General features: G+C 42.5%; 1 protein-coding gene across 5 annotated transcripts in view; it reads left to right on the top strand.

The window, feature by feature from the left end:
- Positions 1 to 24,823, top strand: part of TMCC2 (transmembrane and coiled-coil domain family 2) — a 78,063-nt gene extending 53,240 nt beyond the window's left edge. For 2 of the 5 annotated variants that reach the window (XM_066600164.1, XM_066600168.1), the window contains 4 exons: positions 10,269 to 10,532; positions 12,843 to 13,534; positions 17,412 to 17,547; positions 22,808 to 24,823. In XM_066600164.1, the coding sequence (XP_066456261.1) occupies positions 10,269 to 10,532; positions 12,843 to 13,534; positions 17,412 to 17,547; positions 22,808 to 23,119 (1,404 nt within the window). In that variant the 3' untranslated portion in view covers positions 23,120 to 24,823. Of the gene's footprint in view, positions 1 to 510; positions 579 to 5,296; positions 5,441 to 9,665; positions 9,798 to 10,268; positions 10,533 to 12,842; positions 13,535 to 17,411; positions 17,548 to 22,807 lie in introns of those variants that run through there. The other 3 variants (XM_066600166.1, XM_066600165.1, XM_066600167.1) reach the window with 3 other exon arrangements.
- Positions 24,824 to 26,659: the final 1,836 nt, after the last annotated feature.

Raw genomic sequence — 26,659 nt, forward strand, 5'->3', positions numbered from 1 at the left:
TTTTAAAAGTTTCTCCAGGACAGTGCAGTATCTTTTACAGCCCCGTTGAGAAAACAGAAGGAAAGCCCACAGGGAATTTGATTTTCCTTGTCACGCTGGTAAATAATTTTGTATCTTTTCAGTTACCAAAAGTGACAGTTTTTGTTCGCACATATCTGGAATTTTTTTGTTGTTGCAACTTTATTAATATTTATATCAAACTGGCTCCTGCGGTTGACTGAAATGTTTAATATTGCTGATCAGAGTCATCTTTGCACCATTAAGCCCATCATTTATACTACAAATATGTGAAGAAGAGGCATTGAGGTGAAAGGTAGCCGGGGTCTGGATTCTACCTTTTCGTGACACTGTGAGATGGGTGTTGAACGGGTTATGTGTGGCATTGGCATGTGAGACATGGGATTGTGTTACAAGCACTTGTCACTATTCTACCAGCTGTTGTCTTCCCTCCTCGGGGCGAGGCCAAATGTGTAAGAGAACAGCTGATACTGAGTTGGTCTCTGCAAAACTGACCTGCAACCTCCCTGCTAGCGGCTCTATGTCTGTGGATGATGTGAAGTTGTAGCGATATTCAACAAGTATCCTTCCATTCTTAGGATGTATTTCTGGAAGTTGGGGGCAAGGATTTGTCCGCGTCCACCACTTTTTTAAGCTTTGTAATGTCTCAGAGAGTGGATTTAGAAGTCCTATATATCTACTTCTTGTGGGTCAGCTGTCAGTAAGTTACGGGACTAATGGTCTTCTATATGATAGTTTTGACTTGTTGACTGAAGTGGTTTTATGGAATGGTGTTCTGCGTTGCCTGTACATTGCCACATAGTGAGGGGAGCGCAATATCCTGTTACTTTGTTTCCATTACTCTGCAAAATTCTAGCGGTTTAGTTAACTCTGCACCAGCCACATTAATGTGTTTCCATATCCTATTTGTTGTTCTTATGTTTATTAAACAGTCTAAATGGAAACAAAGTAATGCTGTAGCTGTGAAAGAAGGTAAGACTAACCCTCTCGTTACAGCAGCAGTAATAGGCTTAAAAGGCTAGTCGTTTTTGGAAATCCAATGATAGGTAAATGTTGAGGTGTTTTGTCCCCATTACCCCTTTTTTTATTCTACCGTTTATACATTGTTGTACTTACGTTTTTATCGTTTTTACTTTGAAACAATATGTAAACCAAATGCTGAGACTCACAATGACAAACTGTAATCTGTGGAGGAATCCATCACAAGTACTTAATTCCTCTTCCCCAGTTGCTCTCTATACGGCCAGGCTCAGACGGCTGTGCCGCCCACAGGAGACATGCGCTGCGTGCAAGTATGCAATGACATTGCGTAATTGCTGTGTACCACCAATCATAATGGACTATATTGACGTGTATGCTCGCGTAATAGGCTCTAAGATAGAACATGCTGAATTTTTTTTTTCTTATGAGCGTCAACATGTCCGCCTATGCGAGATTAGTACAGAGTATTCTGCACGCAAGTGTGGAATACGCCGTACCAATGCATTCGTGTGAGTCCGGCCTATGACTGTTAAATGGAATATATTCATGTTAATATCTTACAGTTTCCACACTGACTAATAAGCCTAAAAATAGTCTAACACTCTCTGTTCTGTAGAGAAAACTTTTCAGCAATCCTATCACTATCATTAGAGACAAGATAACAATGAAAGGTAACCTCTATATATAGACGTAAACAGTATAGGATCCACTGTTCACAATATGAGATGGTTACAGCTCACCTCCTCCCCCTACCTGCATTGGGATTCTGTACAGGTTACAGAGTGTGCTGAATATTCTCCAGTTGATGTGATTGCTGTAAACATTGCTCTGAAATGTCATTAATAGGGTAGAGTAACAGCTCAGGCAAGATGGCTGGCTGTAATCATGTACAAAAAATGGAAACAATATATTCTTTTAGAACATAAAAACAGAATAGAAAAACAGATTATGTTTCAGCATCTAGTAATAAAAAGAGAGCCTACCTAGGTGGCACAGTGCCTTTAGTCTTGTGTGTAGAAGTTACATACCTACGCATTTTGTGCCTGTTTGATTTAATACACAAAGGGAAAGCATTATTACACTGAGGCATGAGAATCCACATGTGCCTTAGAATTTGCATTTATTTCAATGAAACAAAAGGTTAAGCAGAAAGTGACTGTACAACATGACAATTTAGTTTTTAAATTAAAAGGTACATTATTTTAAAAGTGCACCCTGAGGTATATCTCTATGACAAACTGGAAATAAACGCTGCCCTAGCTTGGGAAACCATATTACTGCCTAAATAAATTTAATATATGTAAATTTGAAAATAGTTTTTCGAAATAAACCTGAACATAATCATTATCTAAATCGGAGCTGCCCTCTTGTGGAGCTACAGGAAACTGCAGTTGAAGAGATATTGACAGTCTTAATGGCTAGCAAAAATTGGCTGCATCCACCCTCATTTATCAAAGCTGTTCCGGAAGGAAAGTGTGACTTAAAAAGTTGGAATTTGCTGCAATTATGTGCAAATTTGCAAATTTTTTCTTCTCACTTGTTACATTTGAAAAGTGACTAGCAATGCGGGTGTTCTCTCCATGAAGATAGAGTTAATTTTTGAAACAAATGTACGTAGCAAGCGTAGGAACGTTTTTGCTTGTGCCTGCAGACAAAATCCACAAAATATATTAAGGTGTGATTGGACTGCACAACTACGTTTCTGTGAGATAGGAGCAACACGTGAGGGAAAAGACTACAAGATGGACCTTTCTGTTGTTGGTAGCCAAGAAAACACGTTGATCAGGATAGGTTGTTCTTTATCAAGACTATTTGCAAACCATAGCAGATAGAAATCGTCATAGAAGTCCAAAAGCTACACTTCACTTTTGTGTTCCTCTACTGATCTGCTTCTTGATTGTACTACCGTATCTGCGTTCTCTGCGGTGGCTCCAGTCTGCAGTCTTCAACCTCCCTTTCCTCTATTTTGCTGATGTAGTAAAATCTTCATGGAGTGGTTACATTATCTCAAATAGGCAATAATTGAACTGATAACCTTTTACATTGTGACTGTACCTCTCTTCACCAGCAGCTTACTCCGTGTCCTCCGATTTTTCACCATGTGTTGTATAACCAGTACAAAAGACTATTTGCAAACTTGCTTATATTTAGCCTTTAGGGAAAAAAAGTATGAAATCACTGTTTTACTCTAAGGCTGGATGGATTTGAATTGTGGATTCCGGGATCGGCGTTCTAACGGACGATATGCGGGCATTAAAAGGCATGAACTTTCACTGGTTTGCTCAGACATGCGGGCAGGAATTGCGGATTCCGCGAGCAAAATAGAAATCACAGCATGCTCTATTTTAGCATGGATTCCGCATGGACTGGCTCCATTAAGATCTGTGGGTGCGAGGGAATAAACATTTTGTATGGGCGGTGAAATTGCTTGAAACTGTATAGAAGAGGAGAAAGAAAAAGCAAAATTACTACTTTGGGGGGGGGGGGGTAAATAAGAGAGAGAGAGAATCTCAACTGAAGGATGTTCTACTACTTTCTGCTGTTCTCTTCCTATCCGTGATTGTATTTTCACGCGGACGATATGCTGTGCATACGCGTACATCCGTTCAGAAAAACGTCATTTATTCGTCAAGGGCTGCCTGTGATTGGCTGAGCACGACAGCCAATCACAAACAGCTCTTTCAGCAGGCGGGGATTTTAAATCCCTGTCTGCTGATAGATCAGCACTAGAGAGCCGAGGGCAGCCAGGAGAAGACATAGCTGAGCCCCGCAGCTGAAGGGAGGGAGGTGTGTTTTTTTTGGGTTTTTTTAAAAACACTTTTTCTGGATTTTCAGGGAAGGGCTTATGTTTAAAGCCCTTCCCTGAAATCAATTGCCGGCAGCAGAATCCTCTACTGCAGCTGACGTGTGACAGCTGCGTTAGAGAATTGAAGAATTCCTCTGCTGCATCTGTCACAGATGTGGCAGATGCAGCAGCAGGGAATTCTTTTAACTAGTGGGGATGAAGGAAACATCTGCCGCATGCGTCAGATGTGTTCTTCATCCCCGCGGGGGTCACGGCAGCCACGGACAGGTAAGTATATTTTTTATTTAATATTTTTTTACACTAAAATTTTAATTTTCCAGGGAAGGGCTCACCTTGTAAAGCCCTTCCCTGAAAAACAATGCAGGGGTGCAGGCAGACCATTGTTTTCAATGGAGCCGCCAGCAGCAGGCACGGTTCTATTGAAAACAATGCACAGACCTGCATTCACGCGTGTTTTTGCACGTGCATGGGTGCTCACCTATGTTCCCACCTATGTATGCACAAAAACACGCTCGTGTGAAGCCACCCTAAGGGTCAGGCTAGACAGCAGTTTACTGGAAAAAGAAATTGTTGGACTCTTGTTAAGTGACTGTGATGATTTCCTATGGCAAAAAAAAGGAAGAAATCTAGTAAATTTCCTGCACAACCACAAGTCCCAGCCGATTATAATCTTGAAATATATACTTTAAAGAAATATTTTATTGTAACATCTTTTTCCATTGTGATTTCCCAGCTATCAATTTTGTGTTTATAGGCAGGTTTTGTCCATTTTTTTTATTGACCTAGAAGTTGCTTTTTGCTTTAATATAAAATGAAGCCAATGAATCCACTTTAAGGAAAAATATACCGGAGACCTTCATGAAGAACACGCTGCAGGGCTGCTGAGAATGTTGAGCTTATGGGGCATTTACGCTTTTCACTGGTATATTAGTTAAATGGCCTTGGAGCTATAGTAATCCCCATGTATTCATGCCTCCATGCGTGGCCGCAGTACATCATGCACAAATCATACACACAACATGCACAAATGTGCTTTCTCAGCAGCCTAATGGCAGAGCATTGTGCTTAGATGTTGGCACCACTTCTGTTATGTTTGTCCTGAAAATTCTGGCAGCGAACGTCCCTAATTCAGATCAATATGAGGGAACAGTTGTGTCCTTGTGACCAAGTGCCCCCTGAAGGCTAATAAATCACTCATGCGATGACCATTGATTGGCAATGAATGCTGGGAAATAACCATTCCATGCTTGCTGATCTGTCCCGTCAGGGCAGAACGCTAGAGCGTGGCTCCTGCGACCAAGCGATTCACGCTTTCTCTATTGCTTCCATTTTATCTTTTTCTGTCAATGACCCATCTTCTTTATACGACAGGATCCTACTGACCATTTATTTTATTTGTCTGCCATCATTGACATTATCTTTTTTAGCTTATTTTACTTTATCCATTTTTTACCTTTTTAATTGTTCCTTAACTTGGGGGTTATAATGAAGGAGGGAGAAGAAGACTTGCCGTTTGTGGGAGCACTTGGACAGGCTCTGTGCACAAATCCTTTGGGTCTGCTATTGCCAGAAATCTTCCCAGTTGAGCCTGGACCGGTGAAGATGCAGCTTGTAAATCCTCTCCTTGCCACCGGTGTAAGTACAGTCTTCAGGGGTATACAAGTTACCATATTTATGTGGAGAAGGACTGAAGTGTCTAGAACATGTAGGAGTCAGTAAACAAGCTGCTAAGCTCTGGGGGGGGGGGGGTCTTCTAGGTACTTGTACTGCTTACCATATTGGGGTCGGGAAGTTTAGCACTCTTGAACTTCCAAACAGCGTTCCCATATTTGTCCAGTTGTGTTCTCTATACCAGGTTGCATGTAATGTGATCGCACTAAGGCTCTGTCGGACTTCCCTTTTTACTGGATAGTACTGTACAGCGTTCTACGCTTTTCTGACTCAGAGTAAAGAAAGCCTGATGTAAAGAACTGTCAAATTTGAACAAAGCCAAAAAATGTTGATGTACACAGTGTTGTGTTGGTGAACAGCAATTCTATAACTTGTATACATTTTTTTTCAGTGTAAATATATATTTTTTCATATTATTAGGCTGCTCTCACACCTGCGTTGGGGTCAGTTCAGGATTTACGTGTCTCTGCTCCATTTTTGTAGGAGAGTAACTGAGATAAAACTGAAAAAAAAAATTGGATTAAAAAAAAAACTGAAAGCAAACAAAGGCCTACTTCTGCTTCCATTCAATCAGGTTTCGTTTTTTTTACAGAAAAATAGCGCAGTCTGCAGCATTATTATTCGGTGAAAAAGAAAACCTAAATCTGACAGAATTAGAGCAGACAGAAGCCTTTCGGTTCACTTTCCTTTTTTTTGTAAGCCACAAGCAGCCTAACATTTTTGACTTGTCTTTTAACCCCAGTTTATATATTTGTGTAATGTATGAAGTGCTGCTAATGCAAGTGCTACACTAAAGGTATGCGCAGAAACACTCGTCTCAGCGTAACGTATTTGTGCTGTAAATAAGGCGCATTTGCTCATATATTAGCACATTTTATTGTACTTTTTGCGCGCAGAGCATGTTCACATGGGTGCGAGACACACTTGAGCAATATTTAAAAGGCTATTTAGCCTAATGAGGTCAGAAGGTGTTCTTTCTATCACGGAGTTGCGCAGCATATTGCTCATTTGTGCGTGTATTGATTGTTCACCTCCCTTAGACTTCTGCAATGACTATTGGTGGGCAAATGCGCGCAAAAATAGAGCAAGCTGTGGGTTTTTTTTGCAAGCAAAATGCAAAAAGGAGAGATGACAACAAACCTATTTAAATGAATGGGCTCTATTCTCTGCATATTGCTTGCGCAAATATTTGTATTAAGGGGCCCTAAGAGCTACCTCACAGTACCATATTGTTACAGCATATTCCGCATCAAAACCCGCTGTACCATTATGCCATAGGCTCCCATGCTGCCGAAGTACACGTGCAATAAAGATCGCAGCATGTCCTATCTTGGCGCTTATTATGCGTGCATACATGTCAAGATAGTGCAAGGCAATCGGTGGCCCAAAGAAAGTATGATATGTCATTGTGTACTGGCTGCGTGCCACGTGACACATGCAGGTGGCATGCAGCGAATTATGCTTGTGTGCAGCCAGCCTAAGGCCGGGCCCTCACGACCGTATGTGTAAGTGAGTGACTCAGGGTCTTACTGCTGTGAAGCCAGCGGTGAGTGTGCCTACTGTCGTGTAGGGCAGCGATATTGTATGCGTATGACAGCGTATCTCAGGCATGCTGACATGGGCAGTCCAGCTTTTTTTTCCTTTTGTTTCAATTTCCTGCGCTGTCACTTTACAATATAATTGCGTATGGCCGGCATTGATTATGCATCCTTTTTTGCGCTCGCGTATTATGCAATGCTTAGCGCAATTGTGAACAAAACAGCATAACGCAATGTATTTGACTGCCTGCAAATTACCCCATGTAGACATCGCGCACGTAATATGGGGTAATCTTATGCTCGTGTGAGCCTAGTCTAAAGCTAGATGTTTCTTTACAGTCGGTAATAAGTAGCAATATAATTGTATTACTGTAGAATTAGACCTCGTTCACACATAAGTATTTGTGAGCCCAAAACACATCTTTCCGTTATGGTCCTGATTTTGGCTTACAAATGCTGATGTAATTACTGCTGTGTGACAAGGGCTTTATACTGACAATAGCTGCTAAGTCATAAGCAAAAAAAATGTTGTCCCTTTCCTGCCAGTTATATAGGTGTAATATTTCTCCTTGATCACAGCAGCACAGTAGCTCCTTTCTATTTGGTGCAAAGGCCCTTTTGCTTGACAAAAAAAAGTTTGAGCAACTTGTCTGCAACTTACAGTCATGACTGTTTTCAGAGATGCAATTTGACAATACAATAAAACAAAATAACCAAATTGCAGACTGCTCGTAAGCAAATCGCAGTTGGATGCAACTTACATTGATGTCTATGGTGGAAAAGTCGTTTGCAACCAAGATCCAATCAATTTGGATTCACTGCAACTGCCATGTCGCAGTCGCATTTAGGTCACAACGTGCGCCCACTGACAATCATTAGATGCGACGTCCCTTGTGACTCTCTCTGCTTCAGAGCAGCGGTATAGTCTTCCATTGGATTTACATTGTTCAGGCTTGCTCAGTTATCACTGCTGCAATCCTTGTAGGTAAAGGACATCTGTCACTGGCAAATGGCACACTAGCCAACTGCTGGCATGTGGAGGAAGCTTCTACATTATGTGAGATTAATACTCGGAGCCCTTAAAATTATTTTCCAGGACATTAATATTGATGATCTTTCCTAAGGCCTCATGTCCATGGGCAAAAGAAGAATTAAAATCCGCAGCGGATTTTAACTCTTCTCCTGCCCGCGGATCCGCACCCCATAGGGATGCATTGACCACCCGCGGGTAGATAAATACCCGCGGATCGTCAATAAAAGGGATTTTTTAAAAAATGGAGCATGAAAAAATCTGGACCATGCTCCATTTAGGTGCGGGTCTCCCGCGGGCTTCTATTGAAGCCTATGGAAGCCGTCCGGATTCGCGGGAGACAAAAATCGGAATTTACTCACTCGCTCCGGTTCTTCCCTTCGCCGCAGCGCCATCTTCTCTCCGTCGCGGCCGGATCTTTTTTCTTTGCGCTGGCGCATGCGCGGGGCACGTCACCGACGTGCCCTGCACATCCGCCGGGCCGAAGAAAGAAGATCCGGCCGCAACGCAGAGAAGATGACTCCGCGGCGAAGGGAAGATCCGGAGCGGGCGGGAGGTAAGTTTATTCTTATTTATTCTTATTTTCAGCCCTCATGTCCGCGGGGCAGGAGGGACCCGCTACGGATTCTCCATGGAGAATCCGTAGCGGGCCTGATTTTCCCCGTGTATCCGATCGGTAGTGGGGCCAACTCACTTCAGCCGGGCTGATTAAAGAGACTTCCGCACTCCAGCGAATGCTGTGGCCTCTTCCTTGGCCTGTGATGTCATGTTCATTAGTCACATGGCCTTTGTCCAGCTCAGTACCATTCAAGTCAGGGCAATTCAGCTGCTATAACCCACCAGCATCGCCACAAATGAATGGCTGTGCGTCTGGTATACCGTGAAGAGGTGGAAGTCCTTGCAGCAGCACCACCGCCTCATCAAGCATCTGATTGGCATGGGTGTCGGAAGTTGGACTTTCCCAATTTGATATTGATCTATCAAGCAATATCAAAGTCCCACAAAAACACCTTTAATAGTAATAATATTGAGAAAACAACATTCATATGGTGCAGAGTGCATTTTATTGCAAATGACAATTGTTGTGCAAAAACTAGACAAAAAATAAGATTATGATACCAGTTAACACCTTGAGAACTCACTCAAACTAAATATTCCTCTCCATATTTCTACAGTTGTTGTTAGGAGCAGACTGACTACTTATAGGATGATATGTTTGCATGCAGGATCAGATGGCTCAACACTGAATAAATGGCAGATCATTCATCCTTACCTGAAATACATGTGGTATGTGAGTGCTTGGGCTGAATTCGGTGATTAAAGGGACTGTTTCATAAAGACAACCTATACATATGTCCTGTGAGCATATTCGTATATGGATATTCCCTCTGTGAGCCTGAATGTACAGCTGGCTCATCATTATGGGGCTCTGATCAGACAACCCCTTTAAGAGGTCCACTACACAGATGTCACATTTGGATGGTGCGTGATAGTGGATTGCCTGATGGCTGCTATGCCCTTTCCTCTCCTTTCTTCCATTTAAATAAAAAGGGGAAGTATATAATTATATATATATATAGCAGTTTATTTCCTGCAGCCCAGATTACTGCACTACTTCCCTCTCGGCTGTTTCTCTTTCCTTGGTTCAGCACTTTTTGTTTATAGCCTCTACAACCATTGCAGCTTTCTTTTTCTCTGATTCTCCGATTTTGTCATAATTTGGGAACAGGACATGAGAAAGAAGCTCCATCAGGTACAATGATATGCTTATGGATGTGAAATCTACAAATCCAGTGTGTATGCCTTCCTAACTTGTATGTCTAAAGTTTTGGAGGTGCTCTTTTCCGTGATCTCCATATTTAATGTTCCCGTCCGCAGTGACCAGGATGTGTCAGTTTGTACTGTAGCGAGAAATGTCTTAAGACAGACACAGATTTACCATTGTTTCAATGACAAGAGTTTCGGAAGGAAGGTGAGTTATGGGAAGGGATGCAAGAGACGTATCAGACTGTAGCTATAATATTTCCAAGAAATTATCATCACCGTAGTTTGGACATCAGAATTATTGTAATGTTATCATTGTTAATTTGTATTAAAAGTGCGTACCAGAACGGTCTGAAGTGATCGAATGTTCATTTGTGACTTCACAAGAGTTTTTCTTTTAGGTTTTTGTCTGTGATCATACCATTTACATTCTGATTTCTGTTTACTTGTCATACTTCAGCAGCCGGACAAGGGGGATTTAAGTAGTCTCAGTCTCCCCCCAAGTGCACTTCATGGCGGTTCAGATGGGAACATCAGCTTGGAAGTCCCTGAAGGGGCACCGGATCCACAGCGCACCAAAGCCGCAATGGACCATTTACATCAAAAGATCCTTAAAATAACAGAACAGATTAAAATCGAGCAGGAGGCACGAGATGACAACGTTGCTGAGTATCTAAAGTTGGCAAATAATGCAGACCGACAACAAGCTTCCCGCATCAAACAGGTATTTATTCTCTACAGTGGAGATACTAATCATTGGGGTTTGGGTACCTCCAGCCTCCAGCACAATATATTCAGCCTAGTCCTTACATAACACCAATGTTCTCTATATTCCTATGTGTTATGGAGAAACACAACTGAAAATAAATGTTAAAGGGGGTTTTCAGGACTTTGGTATTGATGACTTGTCCTCAGGATAGGTAATCAATATCACGTCAGTGGGGGTTTTCTGCTTGAGACCCCGGTCAATCAGCTCATTGAAGAGGCTATGATACTCAGGTGAGCGCCACAACCTCTTCTCAAGCCTGTGACGTCACATTAATTGGCCTTCGAGCAGCTCAGTCCCATTCAAGTGAATGGAATTGAGCTGCAATACCTTGCACAGCTGCTATGAAATATACACAGGTAAGCAGTGAAGTGGCAGCTGCACTCACCTGAGCACCATGGCCACTTCACACAGCTGATCAGCAGGTCCAAAACAGTGGAGCTTCACCAATCTGATATTGATGGATAGGTAATCAGTATTGAAGTCCCAAAATCTCCTTTAATAGAACAATTCTGCCCATATCTGACTGTGCGCATAATGCAACCTTTCATCACTTTTAAACTGTATGAAAATCAGTCTCCTTTACATATATGTTATTTTTAGCAGAATTGCACCTGTTTGAAACACATTCACTGTCTGGTTTCTTAATCGACTGATATCTTATTTTAGTTGGTTTATCATAAAATGTTAAGAATAAAAATGATTAATTTTAACCCTATATCATTAAACTTTAGTCTCACAGACTGCAGACCCCCTACTTGGTTGCAGGAATGCTTCGATACTGTGACTTTGAGGAGGGATATTAAAGCAAGTATCAAAGATATTTTGAAAATTGACAGTGTCGTGGCGGGTACTTCTCAAGCACAGCCAATCAGACGCAAAATTTGCGCATTTTGTTCATAGCAGAAGCACAGGATGACCAAGTTCTCATTCCACTCCTGCAGCAAGGTCATTTGTGGCGAACACTCTGTTGCAGTTTGCAGTGACTGCAAGGAATACATTTATTTAGTTTGATGATAGTTTTTAGGTAAATAGAATAAATGTCCTTTCATATAAGTTACTTTTTCACTAATACGATAAATAATAATAATTAAAATATTGAAGTTTGATTTTTTTAGTCTGTGAGACTAATATGTAGTGACAGTGTAACTCGAAAATATGCTAAGTGCCATTGCTTTCTCCACGTACATTTATTCTTCCAAAAACAATACTTAATGTGGCAAAAGAAGATGCATAAAAGCGTTATTTTAAGTCTTGCCAAGCCTCCTGCCCTTCTTTGCCCTTAGATTAATGATTGAACAACATCGAGCTAAAAGCCCTTGGTAATCTGTGATGGACTAGTTTCCAGCCTTTAGGCCTCCTGCACACAGTTGGATCAGACCCCGCCTGCAGGAATCCCACAGCAGAGTTCGACCCAGTGCCAGGCCTGCTTACATGTCTCACGTCTTCTCCATCTTCTCCTGTTCTGGCAATGTGCTGGGCGGCACCTGCGCAGTAGAGGGGACACCATGCCATTGCTATGGCGATGACGCGGCCTCCACTGTTGCGAATTTGTCAGCCGTCGCGTGCGCAGTTGAGAGGATGCCACACGATGACGCGGCTCCTGCAGTCACTCTGCAATGATGATTACATAATGGCCGCGGCTCGGATGCCTTCCATTGATTTTAATGGAAGCCAGCCGTGCGTAGCCCGCAGCAAATCACGGCATGCTGCAATTTCTTTCCCGCGAGTGGAAAATTGCAATCATTTTCTGCTCGTGGGCAGGAAATCACGTTTTTGCGTAGCATGCTACGGGCTGGATTTGTGAAATCCAGAGGCGGAATCTCTCACCGGACTCTGCAATACAAATCCGCCCATGTGCAGGAGGCTTAACAGCTGGATTCAAAGCGCCAGTTAGCGTTCCCCAAGCAATTACATTGCCAAACATGACCGTCAAAATTGATAATGTCCTGACATTAGAGATGGAAGAAGAATGTTGGCAGCAGGACGTCATGTCATTCCCCATCTCAGCCTTGTTTGCTAATAATAAATTAAGGTGCGACACCGTCACCCTGCATTGTTGCCAGACTTGGTTAAATCCAGGGATTACCCCGACTTGCATGGCAACTTTTCATTTCAGAAAAAAGTTGCACACCACCTTGCGAGCATGGCGGAAGTTTGACTTGCTCAAATTTCTGCAATGTGTTTATAGTGCTACTATGGATTTATGTTATGCTGTGTTAAAAATTGATTCAATTCTCTTTACTCCTTTGTGTTTTTCCACCCTAGGTTTTTGAGAAAAAGAATCAGAAATCTGCACAGACCATTGCTCAATTGCACAAAAAGTTAGAACATTATCACAGGAAACTGAAGGAAATTGAACAAAATGGCATATCGCGACAGCCAAAGGATGTCTTGAGGGACATGCAGCAAGGGCTAAAAGACGTGGGAGCAAATGTACGAGCAGGTATTAGTGGCTTCAGCGGAGGAGTAGTGGAAGGAGTGAAAGGAGGCCTTTCTGGACTGTCTCAGGTCACCCATACTGCTGTAGTGTCAAAGCCTAGAGAGTTTGCCAGTCTTATCCGAAACAAATTTGGGAGTGCTGACAATATCCCACACCTAAAGGATGGTATGGAAGAAGATGGGGAGGGTCAGGGGGGTTCCAGGGCATTAAGTGGCAGTGCAACTTTGGCACCAAGCCCTAAATACGGGAGCGATGATGAGTGCTCCAGTGCTACGTCTGGGTCAGCTGGTGCAGGAAGTAACTCTGGGGCTGGACCTGCAGGACCTGGCAGCCCACGGTCAAACACTCTAGATGGACATCATCACAGTCACCATGGAGGCTTTGATGCTATTCTGGAGGAATTATGTGAAATCAAGGAAGGACAGAGTCACCTCGAAGATTCAATGGAAGACTTAAAGTCACAGCTACAGAGGGATTACAGCTATATGACGCAATGTCTTCAGGAGGAACGTTACAGGTTAGTGCTGTGTTGGATATGGACACATATAATGTCTGGGGTTATACTGATAGAAGATATCCATGTTTCATGATTGAATTTAAAACAATAAAGTTGCTAACATTACATACTATTATTATAGGCAGTATACCATTTACACTTAGGGCGCCCACCCACTGGCGTTTGCGATTTTCGTGCGTGAAAAACGCAGCGTTTTTGGCGCGTTTTTCGCGCCTTTTCCGTTAATTTCCATTGACATTCATGGGTGCATTAAGAGAAAAATAAGGACACATATGCAACTGACAGTTCCTATGTTAAAAATTGCAACGGACCGGAAAAAAAAACGCCAGTGGACTAATTGCTCTTGAGAAAAAACGCAAAACGCAAAGGACAAAAAATCGCCAGTGGGTGGGCGCCCTTAGGCTAAGTTAGTATTACTTTACACACTCGGTCTCTATGTCTACTTGGCAAGAACTGCTCAGCTGCCACTTCTGTCAGATACTGGATAGTAGCAGCTGCTATTTGAAGAAAAGACTTGACTAGCCCCTCTGTGCCCATCCTGGTGCTCCGGCTACTTGTGGCATGCTGCTTGCACCAATCCTACAATCCCACCAATGATGGGCAAAGAGTGTATGTAGTGAGTATGCATTGTCATTGTCTGTAGGTAATAAGTGTGGATATCTCTGTATAGTGAGTTTGTGTGCATGGATGCCTTTTATAAGGCACATGTGTATATACATACTGTGGTAACTTGGGAATTAATCACATTCAGATTGCCATCTTTTCTACATAAGATGGGTGACAACACTCCCAGAAACTCTCATCCACAACGTAGTTTTCCTTTAAATACTGGATTCACCAGCCTTTTATTGTTTCACTTCAGCAGATCAGAGCAGTGTTCACACTGTATTACAGACTTCACACAGTGCTTGGCATCAAATAAACCCCTGACTGTCTGGCCTCTAACTTAACATAGTGTAGTGACTCTCAGTACACATAGGCGTTATGCCACAACTTTTCAATTCAACAGTCTGTACTACTAAGGTGTGAGCATAGGGGGCGTCATCTCCTGTCATGCTTCTTTCATCTCTCTAGAATGCCAGGCCACAATGGACTCTGAGCTGAGAATCTCAGCAGTGTTTCTCTCAGAGGCATACCCTGTCAGGTACCTGCTAATTAATGGGCATATACACCCTTTCCCTGCCAGGCACAGTTTTTAACAGTCTGCCATCAAGCCCCCTAGTGGCCATCTTAAAACAGATCTCCAACAATACATATGTAATGATCTTACAAGTTTGTTTGTTTATAGGGGTTGGCTTCTTTACAACAAATAACCTGACTCCTTCCTTGGCTCCTGCTTTCTGAGAGCATAAGACTGGGGGAAGAAGGGAGTAGTTGTGCAAAGCCTGCATGCAGGAAAGTTGGGGCCACTGAGAGGGATTAACTGTTAGGCACAGCTGATTATTCGCTGATTACATATAATGCTGCTGTCCAGTGTTTCTGGCCTCCATATGGGCTTTATACTTTCTGCATATAGCAGACACCTGTATTACTGCATTCTGCCTCTACCTGATACAAACGTCTCAACCATGGGCAGGTTTCTAAGCAAGACTGGCAACATTGGCTCGTTGGGTCCTTTTCGACACGCTGATTCCCATTTGAATGAGCAAGTGACGTCACCGTTGGCTCATTCGCTCTCATGCAGCCTGTTTAGGGACTCAGATACACTGTTGGCTCATTCAAACGAGAATCGTACAGTCTTTCACATTCACTGTGTAAGCGAATGAAAAGGACTGATCGAGCATTGTTTAAACTGAATGATAAGCCAACAATGAATTTTATGCCTGCAGAAACTGAACTACAAGCGAAAAGTGAACTTTTCGCATTTATACCGAACAATTATCATTCACTTTCGCTCATTTGACCAATTTTTGAACGATAGACTGAACGCACCTTAAAAGCACCTTTAGTGAAAAAAGAACAGAATTTGAATTACTGTGCTGCCCCTTAGGCTCTGCCATCCTAGATGCCTAGTAGTAAATAGGGTCCTGCTGTCACATCTGTGTCAGATTTAATAGTGCAGCCAACTTAGGTGACGGATTTACACATAGGTTTGCAGCATCACAATGGTAGGAAATTTGTAAATACTTTTAACATACCCAATTAACAAGGTTTCTTAATTTTGCATTTACAAACCAAATAGAAAAGAGTGCGACGGTGTCCATAACCTGCAATGTAAAGTAAAAACTTCGCTTCAACAGCACCATCATGATGAAGAGTTATCAGCTGCAACCTGATGCTAACCTGTAATTCTAGTATTTGGACAGTCACCTTTTGAAATGATTGCTTCTATAATAAGCGTCAGCTGCTAAGTCACATTAAACCCAAGTGTATACATCCACAAATAGATCATTCTAGATAAACATATATCATACTATTTATCTTACTTATTCAAAAGATATTGATTCTGATAAAATGCAGCTTCCTTATTACATGAACTGACATTGTTTCTAAACGTGCCCCTGTATACTAAATCTGATGCCCCCGAATTATCTGGTACTGCAGCTCTTTACAACTCTGTCCCATTTAAGTGAATGAGATTGAGCTGCAAAACCAGGCATAGCCTCTACAAAATGTATGGAGCTGTGTTTGGTAAATATTAAAGGAGCAAAAATATTGCAGAAGCAACAGACTCCTACTGATCTAAGGCTCTTGGCTCTAAATAATGCAGTCACTAGATACTAGTCAGACACCTGTTCTACACGGCGATCTTGATTACAGTGCCGTTGCTTCCAGTGATCACAGGTGGTGTATTCTCTGATGAAAGTTATCTGCTTTCCCTTATCTTCTCTACCTTGGCCCAGACCGCCATGAAGATTGCTTCCACCCCCAATGTCTCTTTCAGTACCTCACCATAGTAATAGTGTCCACCTTTGTTCCCCACAGAGTAATAGTTCATTCTTACAACAATAATTCTCCCATGGTGCTGACTTCAGGAAATAATGCAGGACAGAAATGGTCTTCTTTACTAATACTGTCTAAAACTTACTAAAACTGTCTAAGCTTATATCACCCATTAGTTTGCTTAGTTTATACTACAAATTGCTCCAAAATTAGGTGCAATTTAGGCCACACTGCTTTTAGGACAAGTAGGAAAACTGTCTGAAATTTGCACTAAGTAAATGTGGCACAAAACATGCAATTTGCACCAGAAAACCCATATTTTGAACAGTAAAACTGCCCTACAGTGTTGTCAGAGTGCTGGTCATGTGACCTGGAGGCTTGAAGAATGGTGCAGAGGTGCAGAATATGCAGAATACACAGCCTGTAGGGGACGAGGTACAGAACTGGATTCTGCACAACAAAGGTCACTGATATTGTGATAAATTTACCCAAAATGAAAATAATCTAGAGTGCCTCTTTAAGTAGTTGACATACTGTTGATTTGCTTCCTGCAATAACCAGCCAAACCCTTGAACACCACACTGTGTTATAATACAATTTCTGAATCATTATAGATAAATGTGGCAAATTCGCAGTGTTACAAAATGTTTTTGTATATCTATACCGGATTAAAATTTTTGGACAGTTTGACCTTTATGGAGGAAATGTTTAGTTTTTCCTAGACAACCAAAAATATCTTGAGTGCAGTCAATTGATAGATCGTTTGGACCTTGAATAGAGAGTGTTCATATGAGAAACCATAACCAAAGGATACACAAGAGTCTTTAAAAGGGTTCTCCGGGACATAGACATCATTGTTTGCTAACTGTTACATGCTTGTATTTGCCCTTTTTAACTGTTTGGGACAACATTACCGTTCTCGTCACTATGGTAAATAGTGTAATGAAAACCAAAAATGTCCATTGTTTTATCAGTAGTTTTTCATTCCATATAGGTATGAACGCTTGGAGGAACAGCTGAATGATCTGACAGAGCTTCATCAAAACGAGATGACATTGCTTAAGCAGGAGCTGGCCAGCATGGAGGAGAAAGTTGCGTATCAGTCATATGAGCGGGCTAGGGACATTCAGGTACAGATATGTTACCCTAGGTAACTGGATGAGAAATTAGTTAGACAGTGAAACCTCTCCAAAAGACCACCTCCATTACAAGACCTACCTTTTATGTAGACATGATTTCCTGTGACCGTTCCATCCTACACATACTATACAGACTGCCCGTTTTTCTTTGAGAAGACCACCAATTTAGAAGGCAATTTTAAATGGTCGTTTTAAAGAGGTTTCACTGTACTCTAATATCTCATAGTCTTTCAGTATGGACCAGTTACATGTAGAGACAACAGTTTTGTGTGCTGAGGAAATAACTCATAATGCTGGATAATAAATTCAATAGGAATCTACATGACAGTAACATTAGTGAAGCCTTAAAGGGGTTGTCCCGCGGCAGCAAGTGGGTCTATACACTTCTGTATGGCCATATTAATGCACTTTGTAATGTACATTGTGCATTAATTATGAGCCATACAGAAGTTATCAAACGTTTTTCACTTACCTGCTCCGTTGCTGGCGTCCTCGTCTCCATGGTTGCCGTCTAATTTTCGCCGTCTAATGGCCAAATTAGACGCGCTTGCGCAGTCCGGGTCTTCTGCTTTCTCAATGGGGCTCCGTGTAGCTCTGCCCCGTCACGTGCCGATTCCAGCCAATCAGGAGGCTGGAATCGGCAATGGACCGCACAGAAGCCCTGCGGTCCACCGAGGGAGAAGATGCCGGCGGCCATCTTCACCGGGTAAGTAAGAAGTCACCGGAGCGCGGGGATTCAGGTAAGCGCTGTCCGGTGTTCTTTTTTAACCCCTGCATAGGGGTTGTCTCGCGCCGACTGGGGGGGGGGTTGAAAAAAAAAAAAATAAACGTTTCGGCGCGGGACAACCCCTTTAAGATGATGTCTTTGGCTATATTCATTTGCTGGATAAGATACTGGCCTAATTAATTATACATCAGGCCTGTGGTGCCAAAAAATACATTCAGCCTATTAGGCCTTATTCACACGGGCTACAAAATCTCACTACAAGATCATCGCTATGTTTTGTAGCCTGAAAGAACCCATTGGAAACCATGAGCTTCACATACATGCGCTTTGTAGCAAGATTTTGTAGCCCGTGTGAATAAGGCCTTATCCTGTAATGTTGATCTTGAGGAAGGCAAAAGAAAACAACAAATCATGAGGTAGAAGCCCATTTTCCTCATTTTAGTGAAAAAAAATCCTTGCTGACTCCAATCTGGCAAATTAGAATAATCCCTGGATCACTTACCCTTCTGAAGTAATCAGTAATATAACTTGTAATATTGTATCACTCAAGAAAGACATCCAGGCCCCTCTTATACTGTTTTAGCAAGTTCACCATCACCACGTCCTCAGGCAGAGAGTTCCATAGTCTTACTGCTTTAACAGTAAAGAACCTTATTCTATGTTGGTGTATAAACCACCTTTGTCAAACTCATGGCCAATGTGCCAAATTTCATTTCTTTTCTTCCAACTGTGCATGGTAAAACTGCTTCTTGAGTCATGAACAGAGGTTCTTGCTATAGTATAGACTATAGTATAGCAATAACTCTGTCCACGACATTTAATATATTCACTGGGAAATCATACTGGCATGAGTTATTTGAGGTAATGAAATCAGTACATTAAAGTACATGGAAGACAACTTCTTTATGTGCTCAATTATTTTTCTTTATCAACATTAATCAACCCAATACATTGCAAAAATGCAGTGAATTGCAAACATATTGACCCACGGTGTGCATATAGTTCCAGCTTGAAGTTTGTCCATCAGACTCTTGGGCAGCATGCGAATGCCACAGAGGGGAGTTAGCATTTTGATACGCCGATGCGTGTTGTCTTCCATGTATTTTTATGTGTATTTTGAGAAGGAATTGAGGGAGCCTACCTGTTACAATCCTGTTAGAATCCACAAGAGCAGGTGAATCTCTGGCCTTACTCTTTCTAAAGTACCTTTAAGGTGGTACATTGCCACAGTTCGGTTCTGTTCACAATATGTTTGGGCTCTGCTTTTCACAATTTTTTAAATGGGTATGTATGTATCCCAAAAGACATTCTTTGGGTAATGGTGTATTCAATCACATATGTCTGGGACACAACTTCAGAGTTGGAATAGAACTTTATTAGGGATGAGCGAGCATACTCGCTAAAGCACTACTCGCTTGAGTAATGTGCTTTAGCCGAGTATCTCCCCGCTCGTCCCTGAAGATTCGGGATTTGATGTGACCGCCCTTTGATCTTCAAAACAGCATCAGTTCTTTGAGTGACACTTGCATAGTTTTTGAAGGAAGTTGGTAGGGAGGTTGTTTCAGACATCTTGGAGAACCAAGCACAGATTCCTGTAGGTGTCGGCTTGTTCATACTCTTCTGTCTCTTCATGTAATCCCAGACAGACTGGATAATAATGAGATCAGGGCTCCGTGGGGGCTGTACCATCACTTCCAGGACTCCTTGTTTTTCTTTATGCTGAAGATAGCACTTAGTGACCTTGGCTATGTGTTTGGGGTTGTTGTCTTGCTGCAGAGTAAATTTGATGTTGATCAGATACCTCCCTGATGGTATCACATGATGGGTAAGTATATGCCTGTATTTCTCAGCATTGAGGACACCATTAATCTTGAACAAATTCCCAACTCCATTTGCTGAAATGTAGCCCCAGACGTGCCAGGAACTGCCACCATGCTTCACTGCTGCCTGCAGACACATTATTGTACCGCTCTCCACCATGCTTCACTGCTGCCTGCAGACACTCATTATTGTTCTGCTCTCCATCATGCTTCACTGCTGTTTGCAGACACTCCTTATTGTACTGCTCTCCACCATGCTTTACTGCTGCCTGCAGACACTCATTATTGTTCTGCTCTCCATCATGCTTCACTGCTGTCTGCAGACACTCATTATTGTACTGCTCTCCACCATGCTTCACTGCTGCCTGCAGACACTCATTATTGTACTGCTCTCCACCATGCTTCACTGCTGCCTGTAGGCACTCATTATTGTACCCCTCTCCACCATGCTTCACTGCTGTCTGCAGGCACTCATTATTGTAATATTCTCTAGCCTGTTGAACAAACTGCCTTCTATTACAGCCAAAGTACCTGCTGCCATTTTTCTGCAACCCGAGCTTCTTTGTTTTCGTGCATAGTTGAGTTGCTTGGCCTTGTTTCAGCATTATAGGTACGGTATGGCTTTTTTGGCCGAAGTCCTTCCATGAAGACCACTTCTGCCGAGACTTCTCCAAACAGTAGATGGGTGAACTTGGGTCTCCTGCGCATCTACCAGTTTCAAAGGAAAGTTAACAGGATATGTCTTTCATTGACTGCACTAGGTTTTCTTGGCCGACCACTGCATCTACAGTCCTCAATGTTGCCCATTTTTTTGGCTTCTTCAAAAGAGCTTCAACAGCATATCTTGAAGCCCCAGTCTGCTTTGAAATCTTTGTCTGGGAAAGACCTTGATGATGCAGGATAACTACCTTGTATCTTGTTGCTGTCAGTCTTGCCATGGTGTAGAGTTCAGCTGTTCCTCGTCCAGTTTTAAGCCTCCTACACAGCTAGGTTTGTTTACGATAATAACTGTTTTAACTTAATTATGAAAATGATAATTATGACCAGCTTGGTGTAATTAATTAGTCATTCACCTGACTTTAATCCTCCAAAATCCCTGACTTTGTACAAGTGTACATAAAAAAATTGATGCTGTTTTGAAAGTTAAAGGGGTTTTCCAGTGAAATACTATTTATGACCTACCATCAGGATAGGTCATCAATAGTTGATCAGCTGGGGTCGTCCTTCAGGACCACGATGAATCAGCTGAGCATGTGTATGCTGTCAGCATTGCAATAACACAGAGGTCGGAGCAGAAGCCTCCGTGCCGACCTCTGTGTAGTGGCCGGCGCTTGTAATTGCAGACACCACTCCCATTGAAGCGTAAAACGTTTGTAAAACAAACGGTAAATTGTGCAAAGAAAGGTTTTGCTTGATTTATTTTTTTAAATTTTGTTTTATCTTTTTTACATTCATTGAAATTGTTTCCCATTCAAGGTGTACATTTATGTCCTGGAGCGAAAAGGGGGTAAAGGTGTATTCCAGGATTATGCTAAATTTCTCTATTGATGACTGACAGGTCATCAATAGATGATCAGGTGGGACCGGCCACTCGGATCTCCACCAATCAGCTGATTCTTGGTGCAGCTGTCACAATGGTCAGCAAAGGATGCAATACCTGCTTACCATAGTGCAGCGGCCTGACTTGGTACTGCAGCATAGTTCCCATTGTATTCAAAACTTCAGGATGCGCTGGAGGTTATATCTAAAGATCGGTGACGGTCCCAGTGGTTAAAGGGGTTGTCCCGCGCCGAAACGGGGTTTTTTTTTTTTTTTACCCCCCCCCCCCGTTCGGCGCGAGACAACCCCGATGCAGGGGTTAAAAAAACAAACCGCTCAGCGCTTACCTGAATCCCGGCGGTCCGGCGTCTTCATACTTACCTGCTGAAGATGGCCGCCGGGGTCTGCTTCCTCCGTGGACCGCAGCTCTTCTGTGCGGTCCATTGCCGATTCCAGCCTCCTGATTGGCTGGAATCGGCACGTGACGGGGCGGAGCTACACGGAGCCGGCATTCTGCACGAGCGGCTCCATTGAAGAGAGCAGAAGACCCGGACTGCGCAAGCGCGGCTAATTTGGCCATCGGAGGGCGAAAATTAGTCGGCTCCATGGGAACGAGGACGCCAGCAACGGAGCAGGTAAGTATAAAACTTTTTATAACTTCTGTATGGCTCATAATTAATGCACAATGTACATTACAAAGTGCATTATTATGGCCATACAGAAGTGTATAGACCCACTTGCTGCCGCGGGACAACCCCTTTAAATAGGAGATAACTTGCTGAGATGGGAACACCCTTTTATGATATTTAAAAGTATCACAGCCTATATGGAATTACATGTTTTGGAGTACAATTTGATAACATTTCCATCTTGATGGAATTACGCTTTCATTTATTTACGTTTTCATAAATGTTTCTTTTAGTAGAAAAATAGTGCAATTCGGGTCGTGGGAAACATTACTTTAAGCATTTTCATCTGAAAACACCAATTTAAAATGCTTAAAATGGACAGTTTAACAGTTTTAATATTTCCATATGGGAATGACGTGAGTTGTAAGAGACCACTTTAAAACAGAGCAGTGGTTTACTTAATGATGAAGCTCACTGTCCATTTTCTCCATGTCTGTCTTCTCTTTTCAAATGATCTTCTCTTTTTGCATTCTCAGGAAGCCGTGGAGTCTTGTCTCACCCGTATCACTAAGCTGGAGTTACAGCAACAGCAGCAACAGGTTGTCCAGCTGGAAGGTGTGGAAAATGCTAACGCTCGGGCTTTGCTAGGCAAGTTCATCAACGTGCTACTGGCCCTCATGGCTGTTCTGCTAGTCTTTGTATCTACAGCTGCCAGTTTTATAACTCCACTGGTTAAAACCCGTCTCCGCCTTTTGTCCTCCCTACTCTTTCTACTCTCCCTGCTCACATTGTGGAGACACTGGGATTGTGTTACTTATTGTTTGGAACATGTTCTGCTACCCAGTTGATTCCTCGCCCCTTTATATAAGTAACTTGCATCGATGTTCCCTCTCTACTCACCGGAGAGGAAGACTGACCTTGGCAAAAGATGATGCCCAGTTCCTTCTATACGCATATTTATCTGGATGGATCTGTTTATGCATATATTGGTATACCTATATAGAGCTTTTCTTTTTACAATGGGCAGATATTTGCCACTTATACACCCCCCCCACATGAGGATGGAAGGGTCACTGGAAAATGCGCTTAGGTATAGGCTGTTTCTTTGAAGAACAAAGAATACCAGTGGTGAAAATATGCGACAACTTACTTATAGGTTGTAGCTATGCAGAAAATGGAGTACCATTGGTGAATGTATGCAATGGGACATGCATCTATGCAAGATGTGAAGAATATGTGCTGTATCGCTACGACATAGAGGACGTGATAGCAAATGAATGAGCACATACGGTACAAGGCTCTGTTTTAGTTTACCTAGGAAGCTTCGGAGTTTTAGGGAAAGCGATTGATGGCAATACAAAAAAAAGGACACATCGTTTGTGATATGGAAAGGATATGCTTAGTAGGAGAGCCATGCGGTGTGAGCTTGACAGATACTCCTGCGTATTTTTTGAGTTTTGATACAAAAGGGTTATATAGGTTCATTTATATACCTTTGTACCAAAACCTGGTGGATATAGACTTGTAGGGCGTGTGATGAGCATGGTGGTGATGGTTTACCCTTCTCTTTTTTTTTGACCCCCTGCGGTTCCCTTGTTTTAAAGGAACCGCCATATTGGGGGTAGGTGCTGTAAGACCAGCAGTACAAATATCTACAGTAAACTGTTTACATAAGGAAGGAGGAGATGCATTTTACTTCAAGAAGTATTCTAATTGTAACGCAATAACGTGACATGCCTGGCAGGTCACACATTGGGTAGTGTAAATTATACTGGTCTCTTATCAAACACACAACAGCTAACATGGGCGGTTATATCTTCTTAATGATTTAGCATCGTAGCCATAATTTATAGAGTACAGTATTTATGGGGAGGCCCGTGGATTAAATTGCATTTCATGTATTTATTTATCCCTGACTTAAAGATTATTGTGTATTTATTTATTTATTGCAGGTCAAAGTGTACTTACGGCCTATACACAGTGGAGTGAGGCAGCTGCTAAGCAGTATCCATCCCTATACGTTTGCTGTGAATCTATAGGGGGGATATCAGCTCAGCATAGAGTCGCTGCTTACACTGTGACTAGATGCTTGGTCATTTTTGAGCAGCCTTTTTTTAACTATAGTAGAGATTTATTTGTGAGTTTTTGTTGTTTCTTGTTTTATTTTCTAGTTTTGCTGTACTGCATTAACCAATGCACATGTGGAAAAGAGTTTAAAACTTCGAGATAGCCAAATAATTGCAAAACAAAATAGACCCTCCACGTGATAGGTATGAAATTGTTTTATTTCATGTGTTTTAGATTCTATTTTTTACCAGAAGTATTACATATTTAGAGATCCTTCCCTTTTGAGTTATGTGTACATATCATGAATCTCAGTCTCTGGCAAGATGGAGACATTTTACTTGTTCGTTTTAGTAACATCTGGGACAAAACTTTTCATTTTTCCCTAGTCCCCTCTATGGTTTCATGTAAGAGCGCTATCACAAGGCAAGGTTTGTGTGTTACACTCTCTTGCCGATGCGTGAAAATAAACTTTACACATTTAAAAATGGTGTCTGAATTGTCTTAATGAAATGTGCTCATGAATTTCTTTATAGCAGGTTTCTAGAAATGCAAACTAAGAATTAGTGATTTATACTTCAGTCCCGAATTGTGAAATAGTGACATACAATATCTATCACTGACATTATTATTTACATGGTTAAAGGAGATGTCCCGCGCCGAAACGGGTATTTTTTTTTTTTTAAACCCCCCCCCCGTTCGGCGCGAGACAACCCCGATGCAGGGGTTAAAAAAACCACCCGCACAGCGCTTACCTGAATCCCGGCGGTCCGGCGTCTTCATACTCACCTGCTGAAGATGGCCGCCGGGATCCTCTGTCTTCATGGACCGCAGGGCTTCTGTGCGGTCCATTGCCGATTCCAGCCTCCTGATTGGCTGGAATCGGCACGTGACGGGGCGGAGCTACACGGAGCTACACGGAGCCCCATAGAGAAGAGGAGAAGACCCGGACTGCGCAAGCGCGGCTAATTTGGCCATCGGAGGGCGAAAATTAGTCGGCACCACGGAGACGAGGACGCCAGCAACGGAGCAGGTAAGTATAAAACTTTTTATAACTTCTGTATGGCTCATAATTAATGCACAATGTACATTACAAAGTGCATTATTATGGCCATACAGAAGTGTATAGACCCACTTGCTGCCTCGGGACATCTCCTTTAAAGGAGGTTTCAGCTCTTCACAATTGATGACTTCTGTAAAGAATAGGTCATCAGTTGCTGATTGGTGCAGGTTTGCTCTCCAGGAACATGACCAATCAGCTGTTTGCAGGGCATCTGTCAATTCGGTGTGGTATTGCAGGACGCAGATAACTTTCACTTCAATAAGACTGGTTTCCAAAAGCTCACTCACACGGGATAAGGGAGCCGTGCATTCCATGCGTAATATGCGGTGCTAAAAGCCCATTGATTTCTATTGGGCCACTCTCACCTGTATTTTTTTTTTACATTTGTTTTACATTCATTATAAAAAAAAAATGCAGAATGTTCTATTTTGGTGCATAAAAGCTATGGTGATTTAACATACGCAGAAAATATTCATGCGTTTTTGCTGTGTGTGCTATGTATTACGCATAGGGAAAAATACGCACGTAATATGCAGTGACAATTAGAGATGAGCGAGCGTACTCGGAAAAGCACTACTCGCTCGAGTAATTTGATTTATCCGAGTATCGCTGTGCTCGTCCCTGAAGATTCGGGTGCCGGCACGGAGCGGGGAGCTGCAGGGGAGGAGCGGGGAGGAACGGAGGGGAGATCTTTCTCTCCCTCTCTCCCGCCCGCTCTCCCCTGCGACTCACCTGTCAGCCGCAGCGGCACCCGAATCTTCAGACCCGAGCACAGCGATACTCGGATAAAGTAAATTACTCGAGCGAGTAGTGCTTTTCCGAGTACGCTCGCTCATCTCTAGTGACAATACTCCCCTATTAGTGAGCCCATTTCCTTGTAAAAATATGGAGGATAACTCTGCTGAACCCCTACCATGCCCACCTGATGTGATACAGGCGGGCATGGAGGCTCTAGTACCCTGTCGGGTCTCCTCTAACTTGTATACAAGATGTGATACGGGCGGGCATGGAGGCTCTAGTACCATGTTGTATAACCTCTAGCTTGGATACAAGATGTGATATAGGCGGGCATGGAGCGATACAGGTTCCTGCAGCATACCGCTCCACATTTCTGGTAACTGAGACTCTAGATCATGCAAACTAATAGGCTGTCAATGTTGGCATCCCAGATGATCCCATACATGTTTTACTGGTGATAAATCTGGTGACTGGGTAGTCACAGAAATGTGACAATATTGTAGAGACATTCCTATGACCCCCT

The sequence above is a fragment of the Eleutherodactylus coqui genome, chromosome 4, assembly GCF_035609145.1.
Source record: "Eleutherodactylus coqui strain aEleCoq1 chromosome 4, aEleCoq1.hap1, whole genome shotgun sequence".
Taxonomy (NCBI): Eukaryota; Metazoa; Chordata; class Amphibia; order Anura; family Eleutherodactylidae; genus Eleutherodactylus; species Eleutherodactylus coqui.